Source organism: Carcharodon carcharias, chromosome 12 (assembly GCF_017639515.1).
Source record: "Carcharodon carcharias isolate sCarCar2 chromosome 12, sCarCar2.pri, whole genome shotgun sequence".
In the NCBI taxonomy this organism is placed as follows: domain Eukaryota; kingdom Metazoa; phylum Chordata; class Chondrichthyes; order Lamniformes; family Lamnidae; genus Carcharodon; species Carcharodon carcharias.
The window spans coordinates 143,730,052-143,748,653 of record NC_054478.1 but is presented as its reverse complement, the minus strand read 5'-3'; the positions used below and the strand labels follow the sequence as shown (position 1 = coordinate 143,748,653).

The 18,602-nt window shown below is 44.2% G+C and overlaps 1 protein-coding gene across 1 annotated transcript in view; it reads left to right on the top strand.

Moving 5' to 3' along the window:
* Positions 1 to 18,602, top strand: part of ube2f (ubiquitin-conjugating enzyme E2F (putative)) — a 179,205-nt gene that overhangs the window by 49,208 nt on the left and 111,395 nt on the right. Inside the window, exon 3 of the mRNA XM_041200601.1 lies at positions 7,388 to 7,417. Coding sequence (XP_041056535.1) covers positions 7,388 to 7,417 — 30 coding nt within the window. The remainder of the gene's footprint in view (positions 1 to 7,387; positions 7,418 to 18,602) is intronic.

Here is an 18,602-nt window from a genome sequence, read left to right as displayed (position 1 = left end):
ATGAGCAGGTTTCAGCACTGCTGAGAATTGACATGTAAGTTCCACATTTCCTCACACTTCCATTTAGTACAGCAAGGGGAAACTTGCGACCTCAATCTGTTAATTTGGACTGGAGCTGTGCACCATTTAGGTAACACCGGGGTAAGGTTTTAGGGGTCACATCTGCCAGGGGTCTGTTTGAGTCTGCAAACTGGAAAAGGACATCTGTTATATTATGTAAAGCAGCCAAACGACTTCCAAAGAAATCTTTCCTTAAGTGATTCAACGGGTGTTGTATTATATTCTTTTTGTGTCTGCGTGATGAACGACTTGCATTCTATAGTGCATTTTATGATCTTTGGCTGTAAAGAACTTTGGGATGTTCTATGAAATACATTAAAAGTGTAGTCACAGTTGTAATGAAGTAAATGATCAATTAATTTGGGGCAGTCCAGGATTAGGGAACGGAATCTAAAAATTAGAACCAGATCTTTCAGAAGTTGGGTGGTAGAAATTTGGGAAAACTCTTTCCCCAAACAGCAATTGATGCTAGATCAATATCAGTGCTAGATCAGTTGTTTAAATTTAAATCTGAGATTGAGGTCTGAGATGCAGTAAAATAAGGTGGTGACTGCACCCAGAAACATGATTGGTAAATGGTGACGTAGTGATAATGTGACTGGACTAGTAACCCAGAGGCCCAGGCTAATGTTCTGGGGACATGGGTCCAAATCCCACCATGGCTGAATTCAACTGATTAATAAAAAAAAATCTGGAATTGGAAACCCAGATTCAAAAATATGTCTTGGTTTTATGACAATTGATAGTTTGATCTGGTTCACCAATGCCCTTTACAGAAGGAAACCTGCCATCCTTATCTGGCCTGGCCTACACATGACTCCAGACCCACAGCAATGTTGTGACTCCTCTGTACCCCCTGAAATGGCCTGACAAGCCACTCGGTTGTATCAAAGCACCACAGAAAAGTCAAAGTCAAAGAGGAATAATACCAGACGGACCGCCCGGCATTGACTTAGGCAGCAGAAACAACAACAGCACGTCCAGTCCTGTCAACCCTGCAGGTCCTCCTCACTAATGTTTGGGGGCTTGTGCCAAAATTGGGAGAGCTGTCCCACAGACTAGTCAAGCCTGAAATAGTCATACTCTCAGAATCATGGCTGACAGCCAATTTACCACACACCACCATCACCTTCCTTGAGTACGTCCTGTCCCACTGACAGCACAGACAGCCCCCCCCCCCCCCCCCCCCCCCCAAACAAGGCAGCAGCACAGTGGTATACAATAAGGAGGGAGTTTCCCTGGGAGTTCTCAACATTAACTCCAGACCCCATGAAGGCATGGAAAGCTCTTACTGATTACCACCTACTGCCATGCCTTACCCCCCACTCACAAACCCCTCAGCTGATAAATTAGTACTCCTCCATGCAATAGACGAGAGCTAAGTAATCCCCACAACCAATGGATCAGGCCGTAGGTTTACAGCCCTGCCACATCCTGTCATGAATGGTGATGGACCACTAAACAAGAAACAGGAGGAGGCGGCTCCACAAACGTCTTCATCGTCAACAATGGGGAACCCAGCACATCAGTGCAAAAGATTAGGCTGAAGCGTTTGCAACCATCTTCAGCCAGAAGTGCAGAGTGCATGATCCACCTCAGCCTCCCCATGAGGCCCCCCATCATCATAGTTGCCAGTCTTCAGCCAATTCGATTCACTCCACGTGGTATCAAGAAACAGCTGAAAGCACTGGATACTGCAAAGGCAATGGGCCCTGACAATGTTCCAACAAAAGCACTGAAGACTTGTGCTCCAGAACTAGCTGCGCCCCTAGCCAAGCTGTTCCAGTACAGATACAATACTGACATCTACCTGTCAATATTTAAAATTGCCCAGGTATGTACTGTCCATGAAAAGCAGGACAAATCCAATCTGGCCAATTACCACCCCATTAGCTTCCTCCTAGTCGTCAGCAAAGTGATGGAAGGTGTCTTGACAGTGCTATCAAGCGGCACTTACACAACAATAACCTGCTCACTGACGCTCAGTTTGGCATCTGCCAGCACCACTCGGCACCTGACCTCATTATAGTTTTGGTCCAAACATGGACAAAAGAGCTGAACTTGAGAGAGAGGTGAGATGACTGCCCTTGTCATCAAGACCGCATTTGACTGAGTGTGGCATCAAGAAGCCTAGCAAAACTAAAAGTCGGTGGAAATCGGGGGGAAACTTTCTACTGGTTGGAGTCATACTTGGCACAAGATGGTTGTGGTTGTTGGAGGTCAATCATCTCAGTCCCATGGCATCGCTGCCCAAGTTCCTTAGGGTAGTGTCCTTGGCCCAACCATTTTCAGCTACTTCATCAATGACCTTCCTTCCATCGTAATGGCAGAAGTGGGGTTGTTCGCTGGTGATTGCACAATGTTCAGCACCATTCGTGACTCCTCAGATACTGAAGCAGTCCATGCCCAAATGCAGCAAGACCTGGACAACATTCAGGCGTGGGCTGACAGGTGGCAAGTTAAGTTTATCCCACACAAGTGCCAGGCAATGACCATCTCCAATAAGAGAGAATCCGACCATCTCCCTTTGACATTCAATAGCTTTACCATTGCTGAATCCTGCACTAGCAACATCCTGGCAGTTACCATTGACCAGAAATTTAACCAGACCAGCCAGATAAATACTGTGGCTACAAGAGCTGGTCCGAGGCTGGGAATTCTGAGGCAAGTAACCCGCCTCCTGACTCCCCAAAGCTTGTCCATCATCTACAAGGCAGAAGTCGTAAGGTATGATGGAATACTTTTCACTTGCCCAAATGAGTGTGGGTCCAACAACACTCAAGAAGCTCAGCACCATCCAGGCTAAAGCAGCCCGCTTGGTCAGTACCCCATCCACCACCTTAAGCATTCACTCCCTCACCACCGGTGCACAGTGGCAGCAGTGTGTACCATGTACAAGATGGACTGCAGCAACTCACCAAGCCCCCTGCAACAGCAGCTTCTGAACCTGCGACCTCTACCGCCTCGAAGGATAAGGGCAGCTGAGGCAGGGCTAAACAACCACCTGCAAGTTCCCCTCTAAGCCACACACCATCCTGAACTATACTGTTCTATTGGAACTATATTGCTGTTCCTTCACTGTCGCTGGGTCAAAACCCTGGAACCCCCTTCCTAACAGCACTGTAGCTTTCTAATTTGTGTACCTACTCCACACGGACTGCAGCGGTTCATGCGGTAGCTCACCACTGCCTTGTCCAGGGCAGTTAGGGATGAGCAACAAATGCTGGTGTTGCTAGTGAAGCCCACATCCCATGGAAAAAATTTTAAAAACTGGGGCAACCCAATTTCTTGCCCATAATGGTTTTCGTGTTTTTAAGATCTATAAGTCTTTCAGATTCTGTAACATTTCAGTTCGAATGCCTCTGGCAATGTAATCTGTGTCATTTTGAAGCAAATTGTTGTTTGTTCTGATACTGAATGCTGCCTTTAGCTTGTGCAGGAGTCAAAGGGAATAAAAAAATGAATTGGGAAGCTACAGTCGCTAAATTGCTAATGACCTGACTCCAGTGATGTAACTCACTCTGAAGGAGTGCTGACTTTGGTGTATGATGCCCTTTTAAGGAAGTTCTGCATTTCGAAAGATATCAACCATTGAACAAAAGCTTTACTCTGTGCTTTCTAGACATGTACAATGACATTCGACTAAATAATCTACAGTGAGGAGTTTGTCTAAACAGTTTGGCAAACACCCCTCTGAGATGAGTGATCAGTCTGGTAACTAGTCGTTAATTATGTCATTGTAATAAATTTGTTTGAGTTGGGAACTGAATGCACTAAATATCGATACAGGTGTAGCCCAGTTAGTTTACAAACTGTTCCCTCTGGGGGTGTTGTGGTCAGGAAGGCAGCTTCTGATCACATTGATGAAGAGATGCCATCTGAGACATGAGGTGAAGAGGATTTGCAGGATAAGCGATTTGCATGGATCACAGTACCTGTTGCTGGGCTTCAGGGCTGTTAGATTAAACCAGGCACAGTATTACTGGCACAATAAAAACAGAATTACCTGGAAAAACTCAGCAGGTCTGGCAGCATTGGCGGAGAAGAAAAGAGTTGACGTTTCGAGTCCTCGTGACCCTTCCACAGCAACCTGGGGATCAGGAAATGCACAGAAGGCCCTGAAATGCATTTGAAACTATTTGCAAATCAGGATTATAAAACAACGGGTTTCTGCCTAGTTTACTAAAAGGAGCTCTGTTAATTGCTGGGTGTAACCTGTCAGTAAGGGACTCGCCAATGTGAGAATGCAAGTAGCCACTGCCCAGTGTGAGGACGTGTGATGAGCAGCCCTGTTACGTGTGAGCGAGATGATGTTAAGGACGAGGATGATGAAGTGGAAGATATTGACCACAGGCTGGGAGTACATAAAAGCATTCTGTTTGATTTAAGTTATTCGACCTGGAAGCACGGCATCCTGCTGGTTGACTGAGAGTGCTGTCCCATCTATTTGATGAGCCGGCTTAGAAGCCTGGCTTTACAGTGACGGACAGTGCATTAAAGAGCTCTTGATTTGCTTTTTTTACTTTCTGAAATTATGTTGTGGACATCTGATTACAAGTTCAATCTCCTGTCTTTTTTTTTTAAATGCTGGGCGCAGCACTTAGGATAACTATTTGAGCTAATATTTCTTCAATTACTGTGAGTCATGCACTGGTGTACCATTGCCCCTTCAGTGGGAGATACAATGCACAAATATCTTTCAGCCTGACGGGTCATTGTGCCCAGAATGCTGGCAATTGCAGCTGACCAGTAACTACTGAAGTTGTGTGCTGAATGTGTGAAATCTGAAATCCCATTGCAGCTTCCTGGCTACAGGATTTTATGCTCATTAGCTGAAACCTTCAATATGATATCCTAGCCCTGAATCATGTAATATAAATGTTAATACGTCACACCGTGGCCCTCTGTCCACTTTGCATATAAGACATTCTCTACAGGGAGACTGAGGAAGCAGCAATTGTTGATTCATTCAAATATATGCTAAATTTGATAATATAACCTTTGGGGATAGACTATATGAGTAATGTGAGACATAATGTCTTAATTATAGCATGCTTCAGTGGAACAGGTAACATTGCACCTATAGTTCCCAAAAGTTCAGTGTTAAACTCCTAACAGCCAGTTAGTGAAGGAAACCACCAGAAATCAGTCTTCTCTCTGTTTTAGATTTATTCACAAAGTGAAACATTGCAAGTATATCGCTCCTAACACTACGACCCTACCAGCAGTGTCAATAAGTATCTCTTTAGGTGGTTACTTGAGCACATATAATGAATGCCCTCCATCTGCATATCCTTAATTTATGCAATTAACGCCCAGTGGGGTTTTCTTCACCTTGTGTCTGAATTGTTGTAGAATAATTGATAGAGACTGAAAGCTAAGATTTATCAACAACTCCTCCTATTCTTGTTGCCTCATGCAACTACCAGGATGGCAGAAGTTAAACTAGATCGACTGTGGCCTTTTTTCATCTAGCATTTCTATGTCCAGTTGTAAGTTCAAAACTTAGATAATAAACTACTTTTGTATTTTATGATGCCTGATTAGTACCTCACTCCTAGGTATTTGTTATTCTGTGCATAAACCATTCGAACTCCTTGATTAGATTCCGGCCTGTAGCTTTACCCCGATTGGCCATTATTTTATATATTCCTGGTTATAATATTTTCAGAAGAAATAGGAAAGGAAAACAATTAAGAACAACTTGTAGTGCTTCTTATAACTACGGGTATCCCAAAGTGTTGTGCAACCAGTGAAATACTTTTGAAGTGTAGTTACTGTTTTAAACAGGTGGTAATGACCAGATAATCTGATTTTTAGTGATTGAGAATGAATATTGGCCAAGACACCATGGATTACTCACTAAACAAAAGCCAAATACTCTGGGTGATGGACACCTGAAATAATGCTGGAAATACTCAGCAGATCTGGCAGCATCTGTGGAGAGAAAAACCCAGTTAACGTTTCATGTCAAGGATCTTTCTTTCAGACATGAAGGAAGATAGAAATGTAATAGGTTTTGAGCAAGTAAAACAGGGGAAGGAATAACAAAAGGAGAGGCCTGTGATAAAATGGAGGGCAGGAGAGGTTAACTGACAAAAGGCAAAGGGAGTGATAATGGTTGTTGTAAAGATTGGTGTAGCGTGGGTGTGAACGGTAGAATAATGGACAGCCTGTCCAGGAGCAAAAGCATGAAAAACACAATCAAGATGAAATGAAAATAAACAAATGGGGTGGCGGACGGAGATGGAGTTTACAGTTTGATTAGGTACCTTATAGCCTTTTGGACTTAACCTTGAGTTCAACAATTTCAGACCATAAACTCTGTTTCCCCCATTTTGTTTCCTTCAGATTGACTGGAGTAACTGTTGTATTCCAGAAGAGAGAGAAGGATGTCCTGGTTAAAAATGAACCTGTTGGTCTAATGTCAAATGGGGACAAACTCTTAGAAATCCATAATGCAAGATAAAATAATGAGCAGTTAGAAATACACTAATTTTACAAAGAGTGACAGCACAGATTTATTAAAGAGAAGTCGGATGGATAAGTGGAATGCAAACCATCTAATACATTATGGATTTTCAGAACGTGTTTGATATGATGTCACACTTTTTTTTAAAAAAAGCCTTATGCTGTAAAAGGAAAGGTAGCAACCTGAATAGAAAGGGAATAGTTGGGGTAAGTGAATGTTGCATCGTATAGGGGAAACAGCCCTTCTCTGAGAAGTGTTGTGAACCTCCAATGGTCTTATGGTAGATCCTCTGATTAGTAGCTCATACTTGGCCAGGGCAAGGGTGAGGACAGAGAAGAGCTGGTATGTGACTGATGCCCTCGGAACTGATGGAGGCTGTGACAAACAGAAATTGGGCAGAGAATTAAACCGGGGGCCAAAATCTGGTAACAGGATCCAAGCCGGTTGGTGAAGCTGAAACTAAGACACAGAGCTTTTCATTATCGAGAGAGTTCATTGACTTGCGCAGCCTCACCGCCCTCTTTCCACTCAACCCAGTGTCCCAGCTATCCCCTATTTATATGCTTTTTTTGATGATACCATAGGTCAATAAAATAAACTGAGGTGACAGCCCCTGATGGGGTACATCACCTCTTTATATGCGCCCAATTAATATCCATCACCTATTTCTGTTAAGGTCCATTAATTACCTTGTTAAGAATGTGATTTGACAAGACATTAACAAAATCTGGAGAGGGATTAGTAAAAGTTCATCTGTCTTGTTAGTTGTGCTGCCAGATAACTTTTTTATATGGGAACATTTCATTTCAACTGGATATTAACACTGTGTCTCTTTCTCTCTCTTTCTTTCACCAGAGGTTGCAGAACTTGAAGCAAACCTACCCAGTAAGTAAAACACATTTATAATTTCTTATAACCTTGACCTTAAAGTGAAATTAAGACGCTCACCATGCTAAATAAGCAGAACTTTTGTTGGACAGAAGGGGATGTTGGGGGGCATGCTTTGGAGGCTACCGGTTACAAGCTTTGGTGTAGAAAGCGTTTCATAGCAATTGCGTATTTGGGCTATTTTTTGTTGATGGTTAGTTTCAGGACTAGGTTTTCATGAGTGCGAGTTTGATACTGGATTTGTCCAGGGTGTGTTTTAGGCTGAGATTTCTGATGGTGAGTTTTGGGGTTGGATTTGTTGGCAAGTGAGGTCAAGCACTGGGTTTGTGGGGGGGTTTGAGGTTAAAAAGGTGAGTTTATGTACTGGATTTCAGGGGTAGGGGGGGGGTCAAGCTCCTGAGGGTGAGTTTGGGGCTGGAAGGCTGAGTTCAGGGATTCAAGCTGAGAGTTATGGGAAAGATGGACACGAATTTGGGACACAGCAACACGTTCACAGATTTTGGAGAGGAAAGTGAAGTTGGACATACAGCGCAGAATTTAACTGGGTTTTCCGCATGTCCATCTGAAGAGTTGGCTGGAAGCACATCCTCGTCGATCCCAGCTGCCCTCTCTGAGGATTGTTAATCGACCGGAGGCAGTCATTCCATCCCTCACTCAGGAGGAAGTCCTGTCTCAGCTGCCGGCCAGTCTGTTTGGCCAACAGCCCTGCACTCCTAGCAGCGCCGCCGGAGCTGTGACTGCGGGAACACTCGAACTGGAGTGGGTGGACCTTGCAGGTGGGAGGGCCCTGATCTTGAAAGGGGGACAGCAATGAAGATGCCCCCGCTCCCCACCCCCATCTTCTGCCCTCAGCTCGAGCAGGGTGATCAGGGCTTCCCCGTTCTATTCCTCCTCCTGTCAGCTGAAAAATTGCAGTCAGGTCGAAAGTGGCCCTTAATTGGCCAATGGAGCGCCTCCACTGGGGTGAGGGCTGGCCACCCTAACCTTCTCCCACCCTCCCATCCCCCAAAAAAGTTGCAGACAGATTGGGGGTGGGCAGGGAAGAGTGGGAAGGCTACCAGGGAACTTTATGGCACCCCCCCCCCCCCCCCCCCCCCCAACATCTGCAAACCTGCCAGCATGGGACCATAAAATTCTGGCTCAAGGTGATAGTTGGCAAGGAAGTTTGTTATTTGAGGAGAGGGTAATAATGGTGGCTTTTGGAGGGGGGGGGGGGCAGTACCTGAAGAAAGAGAACCATTTACAATGTCAGTTCGCTTGATGGTCAGGGAAGGAAATAAGTTGTCAGCAGGTTAGTGGGATTAGGATCTAGGAGCAAGAGGCAGATCTCATGGGCAAGATGGGATTCGATAGGCAATGGAAAGGTTGAACATAATAGAGAAACTAGAGAAATATGTAGGTTCGGGCTAGAACGGGGAGAGGTTTGGCTTAGTGGGTGAAGTGTAGGAGAAGCAGCAAAAGTGGCTGATCAGATGGTCTCGACCTTTTGTGACAAAGAAGCCTATGAGTTCCCACACTTGTTATTAGAGGTGAAGCGGAGGAAGAGGTGTTTAAGGAGATGGTTGATGGTGGAGAAGAGAAGCTGGAGGGATTTTCTTTGCTCTCTCCAGGGCGTTCCCAGAGTAGTGAGTGATTTTCTGCTTCGTGTGGTCCAGCCAGATCTGCCAATGAGTGGCTAAGCCATTGGTGCTGCAGCTACAGTCAAGCCTGTGTCCCTTCATTTTAAGGGAGTAAAGATGGGGGCCAAACCAGTGGAAGTGACCAGGGAGGGGGAGGGAGAATAGATCTTTCTGAGGATAAGAGCATCAAAGGATGGAGATGGGGGAAGCACATTCTTAGCTGCAGAAGCATAGTTATGAATGAAGGGGCCAAAGGCTACACAGCTGGCAACTTGGCTACAAGTGCATCTGTAGGCTTGGGGGTAAGCTATGCTGGATTGGAGCAGATCAGCGGGGTTGTAAAGGGGATAAGAGGGTGTGGGTAGGGAGCAGAGATTGCTTTGTCTGTGACTGAGACCAAGGCAGTAGAGAGGGCTTAGAAGCTGGGCAGGGTTGAAGGGATTGACTATGAATGGGAAATATAGTTAAGCAAAATCTTTCTTCTGATTGGCTAAATGCCTACTTACTTCAAGGACAAGATCCTGCAGGACTCTGTGTTGGCATAATGGTTGTATTTTCATACTGTAAATAATATGCCTGGATTTTTGAGGTGGCATATTTTGCTCCCACTAGTTTGTCATCCTGTGCCATCTGGAACCATATGGTGTGACCATTGCCCATGGCAAATAAGTGGGGTTTATGTCATGCGTTTTTCAAATTTACAAAGAAGTAATCTGAATTTGATTAAGTGGAAATAATCCGTGCATTGTGGTGTGTTTGATGAAATGGAGTTTCAAGGTTACTGAGATCAGGATTACCCCAGGTCATGAAATGCCTCGCTGAGCCTCCCTATCCCATGGATATCCTGTGGTAATATGATAAAGTTCTCACTAATTTTCACATGAGCTTTCCTACAAACATCTGATTGCAGTTTAAGAATAACTGGCTGCTGTCGTCTTCTGTGCCTTGCGTCATTTAAACAGATGGAAAGTATTAGTCGCTTTCACAACCCACCCTCAACAAATATACTTCTTATAGTCACTTAGTGTTCACCCCCATGCACTTTACAGAATTATTCAAAATGGTATTAGGAAAATGCCTCCTCATTTAAATTTCTTTGTTGCACCATACGATAGTTTTCCCTTCTAAATTTTGACCCTTATTGTGCTTCTGCTGCAGGTGCTGAGGTGCTGACTCGGGTTGGGGTACATTTCCCTTCTGCTGAGGTTCTGACTCGGGTTGGGGTACATTTCCCTTCTGCTGAAGGTTCTGACTCGGGTTGGGGTACATTTCCCTTCTGCTGAGGTTCTGACTCGGGTTGGGGTACATTTCTCTTCTGCTGAGGTTCTGACTCGTGTTGGGGTACATTTCCTTTCTGCAGAAGGTGCTGACTCAGGCTGGGGTACACTTCCCTTCTGCTGAGGTTCTGACTCGGGTTGGGGTACATTTCCCTTCTGCTGAGGTTCTGACTCGGGCTGGGGTACCCAAAGCTGTGGTTGCCCTCCAATATTTCACAAAAGTTACCAATCTTCATTTAGAAGCACAGACATTAACAGTTGACAGGATATTCCACTGCGGAGGGAGCCACAGTTATGTTTGATCATGCTATTTATTTGTGTTGACTCATGCAGACCCCCTGTCGAGTCACTGGATATTAGCAGAAGACTAGCTGTGATTTTTTTGTTTCCTCTCCTTATCCAGGGGACAGTGATGCCGCTTAGAACTTCACAGCTGTCCTCGCTGATTTAGCAAAACCAAAGGTTAACCTGGCACCACGGTGTACTGTTTATCCCAGAGGTTCCTCACACACACTGTATGCTGTCAGTTCAAGGCAGGCATCCCAGGTTAAGTGGCGTGATGCCAGGTCATGTCGATATAGCCAGTGCTGGGACCTCGACAGTCCTGTATAGTTCCACAGCTCCGTCCTGTGGCTGGTTATCCATTAGAAAAGATGGAATTATTTGTTTGGTCAAAGAAATCACATCATTTTTTCAACTTAATGCAGTTGATGTTGTCAGTGTTGCCCCTTGCAGTCACTGGGAGTGCCAAGGCTTTGGCTGCAGCCGACGTTGCAATGTGTGATACCAGTGTGTGGCATCCTTATTTGTAAATCAAAGGCCACTCTGACTGAGGGGTATGTGCATCTCACTTTGTAAATATGGTCACTTTTTTTGTTGTTACAGTAATTGAAATGGTGAAATGACGGTGGAAATGCTCTTCTTAGAATTAAGAAATGGCAAAGGGTGCAATTGGTGGGAGTTGGCCCAACCAACCAACAGCAGTGATGGAGTAGCGGGATATATTTTTAAAATTCATTTTCTCTTGGGACTTGGGTGTCGTTGGCAAGGCCAGCATTTGTTGCCCATCCCTAACTGCCTTTGAACTGAGTGGCTTGCTCGGCCATTTCAGAGGGCAGTTAAGAGTCAATCACATTGCTGTGGGTCTAGAGTTACATATAGGCCAGGCCAGGTAAGGGTGGCAGATTTTCTTCCTTAAAGTACATTTTATTTAAAAAAAAAAGATAGTCTCAGTGATGGTCACCATGAAACTAGCTTTCAATTCCAGAATTTATTGGTTGAATTTAAATTCCACCGGCTGCCATGGTGGGATTTGAACCCTCTTCCCTTGCTCGAAGCCTGGGCCTCTGGATTTCCAGTCTAGTGACATTACCACTCCAACACAATCTCTCCATCAAAGCAAAGGCAAAATGGTTATAAGTGAAATTAACTTAGACACAGACTGGGCAATGTAGAACAGCTCAAGGTATAAAGGCAGTGGATTTATTGAGTATACAGGATCGTTTTCAAACAGTTTCCAAACTGACCAGGGAACAGGACATACTCGTAATGGTAAAGAGACCGAACTAATTAATTAATATGAAAGTAACAGAGCATCTTGCAGTCATCATAACATGATAGAGTTTGACAACTTTGAGGAAAGAGAAAGATCGCATGCAAATCAAGGTTTTAAACTTAAGTTAGGATGACTTTGAGGGAATGAGATTTAAGTTGAACGCTTTAGGCTGGGCTGAGCTTTAAACCCACAGAAAGCAGTCGGAGTTATTCAAAGAAGCATTTCATGCAATATAAAGCTAATATAAAGCCTAAAGAGAAAAAAAAACCTTCCATTTGTACAGCCAATCTGCAGCTCATGGTCAACAAGCATGTCTCTTAGGCAAGACAAGTTTAATCTGGAGGGAAGTAGGAGGGAAGGCTTGGGTTCAGGTCTAGAGCAGGGAGGAACCCTGGCGAAAGCAATGGGAAAGAGGGATGTGGCAGAGGCAGCTGAGCAGACACACACATCTTGGTGATAGTCCAAGTGCTCCTCACAATCGAAGGTGGGAGTGGAAGAGCAGAGGAGGGGGATTTAAGGAGGTAGTTTGTAGTGAAGAAGCCAGGGTGGGTTATCATTGGCCTCTGTAATAATCGTGGAGGAGTGAGCCATTTTAGTGAAAGAGGACAAGATTTGGTGGTGCCTGATGTGGCCCAACCAGATGGGTGACCAAACCAGTTTTATGGAGATGCGTTCAAGTTTGTGCCTCTTTGACTTGAGGGAGCAAAGGTGGGCACCTTTCGAGGGGGAAATTCAGGATGGGGTTTTACTGCGGACACAGACTTCAATTCAGAGACAGTGTTAAGGGAGTGATTGAACAGAGCGACAGCCACAGAAGTATTGTGACAATTGGAAGGCCGACTGCGTGATATTGGGGAGATTTGAAGAATTGTAGAGTTGTATGTGACTTGGAGTTGTATTGGGTAATTAACATTCAGGATATTACTGGTACACCCAGAGAATTAGCAAGAGAGTGAGAGGTATGAGTGACTGCGTAACAGTGTGCACTGACCAAGGACTTGCATTGAATTTTAACATAATGCACTTAGAGCTATTTGCCAATGACTCACTGTGAGTGGAATGACAGAGCAGGTAAACAGTGATGGGTTGTTTCTATTGATCATTGTGGTAGGAATAAAAGGCACAAAAATTCAAGATAATCACAAAAAGCATTAACGGCGAGGCTAGAAAAAAATCTTTACTCAGAGGGAGAATGTAGAAATCGGGGAAAGTGATTGCTTCCACAAGAGAGTGAGTTGGTGGAAAAGAGAGAATATTAAAGGCACCTGGGAGCAAGCAGAATACTGGGAGGATGTCAGGTAGCTGATGTGGAGGTGGATGTCGGTGCAGCCTTAATGAGCCTAATGACCTGTTTCTGTCCTGTGACAGGCTGTGAACTGTCTTGTTTCCCCCTGTGACAAGCTGTGAACTATTTTTTTGCCCTGTAACAGACAGCTTCAATGGGCTATTTCTCTGTTATTACATTGCACCCATGGCCAGTTGAATATGTAATTCAGTGTTTTAGCGTTGCAACAAATTAGGTTTTCTCCCCCCTGTGATGTTTTGTTCTTTTGGCCTCCCTTTATTTATTAATGATTAAACATCAGTTTAGTTCCAAGAATACGCCCACCTTGTTTTAGTACAGATCGATCCCAGCTCGGGCGTGTCTGCATCAGGTACCCAAGGAAGGGACCACGCCATTCCGGTCAAACACAAGCACCTTCCCTGTATTGTTTGTATATGTGTTTAACAGTTCTGTGCTGTGTTAGCTTTGAGGTATATATTTAAATTGTCTTCATTTCAGCCATTTTCAAAGGAAAGCATTTCTCAGATGTCTTGTTCTAATTGACAATCAGCTGGCTGCCACTGGGAGAGAAGATCCACAGAGGCCTCTGTGGATAGTAGAAAACCCTTAATATTCTGAGACGTCGTATCCACTTCAGTTTACAATGAAGTTTAGATCATTTGAGATGGCTTTTAAAGCTGTTATTGGAATCCCAGCTCTGTAATTCTTCCTTCCCTTTTTGATTTACTGGTTAATAAATCTATTTGGCAAATTACAGCCTCAGCCTAGAGATGTCTGCCACCCTCCGAAGCTGAAGACAATTGTGTGAGTCTGTGTGTGAGATACACCAGTGGTCACAATGCAGCCGCCAGGGTTTGGCCTCTGGCCTTGCTATAAATGACCTAGATATTGAGCAGGGAAAAGATACACTCTGGATGTTGGGGAAAGATTGATTCTGTCTGAAAGGGACCTGAGCCCAGAGTAAACATCCAAAAACAGGATGAATTTGCTTTCCTGAGAGCCATAGATCTGTTAAAGGGACAAAGGAAAATGAATGAGTGGGACTGTTACGTATTAGAAGAGGAGCCGCCTCCAAGCTGACACTAAGTTTCTGTTGTTGGTTTGACTGTTGACAGCAAATGGAAGGCTGAACCTCCCCTAGGGTTAACGTCTGAGATCCGAGGCAGGTCATCTGGCTTTAGTCTGCTGGGGAATGATGTCTGTTACTGAATGGGAGGGAGTTAAGGGGTGGAGAGGGATTGGGACAGAACCTTTTAAAAAAAAAAAGGGAAAAATTGATGGAGTGTCTTACCAGCCTGGCCATTTACAGCTACGGGTGCGCTATTAGTACTGTCAGCATTACATAGCATCCACATTCCAGCTAGTCTGAGCTACAGGTCCTGAGCTAATGTACAGCAAAGAATCTGAGGAATTGCTTCAGCAATCAGATTAAGTGGGCCCCAGGAGCGCTGCAGTGATTGAACTGAGTCAGGACTCAGGCTGTCATTCAGTGTTCGGCAATGTCTGCTTGTCTTTGCTAACCCATTGGGTACAGTGCCAAGTGCATAAGGAGCTGTCAAACATTGGGGAAATGCTGGCAGTGATCTTGTGATCAGTGAGAGCGAGATCAATTCCGAACCAATTTTTAAAATGTAGCTGTTATTTTTAACATTGAATAGCAGAACGGATGGACTTTTAGAAACAGAGAAAAGCCATCTGGTGAGACAAGTATTTCACATGGATCAACCCAACTTTTCACTCCAGAAATGAATTCAGTTCTCCCTTGATCCCATTTACACTGCCACTTTCAATTTCGAATTTCTGGCATGTTTCCCTTCTTACTCCCATGGAAATGTGCCAAAGGAAATAGCCCAGAGAATTTTTTTCACTATCCTATTGCCCTTTCTCACTCTGAAGCCGTCGGTGTACTCTGATACTGTAAAGCCCTACCACTTTATAGAGAGGCATGCACTGCTCCTTTATTGGCACCAGCCACTAAGATCCAGTGGACATCAACATTGCTGCAACAAGAACTGGTCGCTGTAAAACTCACTGGGTCAACGGTAACCCTACCTGCCCTGTGGAAGCTTCACGTTCACCGGCGGGCTGCAACATTCACGGGTTGTGTAGAAGTTGGGCCGACGAGCCATTGAAAGCTCAACCCGCATTGTGCCCAAGTTGATGACTGGAGTCCTGACAGAAGACAATGGACCTGAAATGTTAATCTCTCACTTCTCTCTCCACAGATGCAACCTGACCTGCTGAATGTTTCCAGCATTCTCTGTTTTATACTTCAGATTTCCAGCACCTGCTGCATTTCGGTACCTTTCACAATCATTGAAGGATTTTAAGTTGTGGTTTAATTTCCTTCTTTCCCTTAGCCTGTTCTAGTTAGTGAACGGCCTCCAGCTACAAGCTCAGCCTTCAAGTTCCATTCTCATCTGTCTCCTACCCACTTCAACGCCACAGGCCAATTCTGCAGAAAACACCCCGGATGTCGGGAGTTCTCTTGCCAGTCACTGCCATTCGCACCTCTTGTTGCCTGCTTAAAAACCTTGCTCTTCAATTATACCCTCAATCCCTTTTCCCCTTCCCCCTCCTCAAATAAAGCCCTGGCCGTCTTCTAAATGGAAGTTGTTTTTGACTTTGCATTCAATCAACAACAAAAACTTGCATTTATAGAGTGCCTTTAACATAGTAAAACTTCCCAAGAGTCTTGTCAACAAGCACTTTGACACCAGGCTGCAGAAGGAGAGATCAGGACAGGTGACGCAAAAACTTGGTCAAAGAGGGTACGGTTTAAGAAGCATCCTAAAGGGGGAAAGAGAGGTAGCGAGTTGGAGAAATTTAGGACAGGAATTCCAGAACTTAGGCCTAGCCAGCTAATGGCGTGACCACCAGTGGAGGAGCGATTGAAATCAGAGGTGTGCAAGAGGCCAGAATTGGAGGAGAGCAGAGCTCGTGGAGGGTTATATGGCTATGTGAGGATATAGAGATGGGGAGGGGAGGGGTGAGGCCATGGAGGGATTTGGAAACAAGGATGAGGATTTTAAAACTGAGATCCTGTCAGACTGGAGCCAATATACGTCATTGAACACTTTAGTTGGTTGTACATGGGTTTTGTAAGGGAATTGATACATATCTTGAAACAAGCTGTTTAGTGACTTTGCAGATGCAGTACACTTTTGACCACCCATCCAGTTAAATATAGGCTGTGCAAAGAAAAAAATATTTTTTCTCGAGGGAAATTTTCTTCATTGTTTTCAGCCAGAAATTCTGCTGCTTTGAGTGCAGTTCAAAGTGCTGAAATTCCTGCCTTGTTAAGCTTGTATCTGCAGCGGCACTGTAATATTAGTGCACACATGATTTTAATTGTTCTGCCAATGGCAGCCTTCCACTTTCTTGGCCCGAACTTTTGGAATTCCCTCTCTAATCCTTTTTATGCCTCTCTCTTAAGATGCTCCATAAAACCTATCTCTTTGACTAAGTTTTTGGTTGTCTGCCCTAATTCTCCTTATGTGGCTTGGTGCCAAGTTTTGTTTGATCATTCCCCTGCAAAGCACTTTATTACATTAAAGATGCAAGTTGGGGTTGTTAGTTGTTTCTGTTCTACAGGAATGACTAGTCCCATCCCACTCTCCTGCTTGCCTCCTTTGCATATTTCCCATTTTTAAGCAACTCATTCCATTTTAGAAGAATTTATAGACTCTGTTTTATCAAGTTTGTACTGGAGAATTCCACATTCACAGCCTCTGCCTGAGAATATTTTTAAACCCCACCTTAGATCTTTTTGTGATTTATATTACATTGAGTGAACCAGGCCATTGATCAATCATCATCATTCTTACACTTCAAGACTGGTCTATTCGGCCTAAGAGGGTTTTTTGGCTTAATTTATATTAAGATGTTGCTATTAAATTAATCTTAGCACTGAGGGGTTCACTCCCCACAACTGACTGGGGTTAGAGCTGGACATGCCAAATAGGTGACACATGGGGGGAAACTTCTGGTTTGAAGGAGCAGGTCAATATGCCGATTCTTGTTGAATAGCTGGGGAAGATCCACTGTGGTGTTCATGTCTCTGAAAATTACAGTCTGTGGAATTTTAAGTTTGAACAAAGCAGTGAGAGGTGTAGGAATTTTTCTAAACAAGTAACTCCATTGCTGAATACGTTTAAGTCTGGGATAGACAGATTTTTGCTCCGTCAGAGAATTGAGGATATGGGGAGAGGGCGGGGAAAATGAAATACGTAATCAACCATCATCACATTGAATGGCGGAGCAGGCTCGATGGGCCGTGTGTCCTTACTCCTGCTCTGATTTCTTATGTCCTTGTGAGTGTTCTTTCTAAATGAGTAACAATCAGTCAACAGTACTGACTTGTAAAGTGAGCTCAGGTCTAGATCAAGGGCAGGCTGTGTGCAATTTATTATTTTTTGCTGTTATTAGTAGTAATAAGAAATGGATATCAAAATTGTATTCTATTTGTCAATGAATTTGATTTAAAATAAGCCAGTTTGCTGGCTTACAGTAAGCTTTATCTCCGTGGTGTTCTCACCAGCCTGCCTTCTGAAAGATTGAACAAAGAAGGCACTTGGGGTTATGTGCAAAAAAAAAATCACAGTAATCAGCACACTCAACAAGGTGTCTTAATGTGACCATGTACCATGTAGGTAGGTTATTGTTTGTATGGGACAAAGATTCATTTACCGGAGTGACCAATGGCACTGAGTCTAAGGAAATATCTTGTAGCCCTGAAATTTGCAACAGTAACTTAATAATCTGTAAGAGGTAGGAAGAATATAAAATCAGTATAGATTCACATGGAAGCTATCACGAATATAGGATTGGGTTATACCAATAGGATTAGGTTATACCATTAAATAGGGTAACTTGGGAGGGCACCTGTAAATAGGGGAATTGGGGGAGGGCATCAGTAGATAGAGTATTAGCACAAAAATGCATCCCAAGGATGGTTGAAAATCAAGGGGTAAAGGGAGGAAGGAACATAAAATAATCACTATGGAAAAGGTACTGGAAAAACTATTGGGACTAAAGGCTGGCAAATGCCCTGGACCTGATGGCCTGCAACCTAGGATCTCAAAAAAAAGTATATGCATTGGTTGTGATCTTTCAAAATTCCCTGGATTCTGGAAAGCAGGTTGGAAAACAGTATGTGACACCTCTGGTCAGGAAGGGAGGGAGACAGTGTTACAAACTCTGAAACTTACCTTGAGTTTAGAGGGGGAGTCCCAGCGGATCTCGGGACTCCTGTGCATGCGATGGCCGGGAAAGGGCCACACATGCACAGTTCGCCCATTTTCACGCCTCCAGGCTATGAACCAGCTTTGAGCGCACGCGCGGAAGAGAAAGAAGAAACAGCGTGAAATTGGAGTTCCATTAGAAGGAAGGTGTCCCAAGGAGCAGGACGTAGGAGGAGGAAGAGGGAGAAAGTCCCAAACCCATA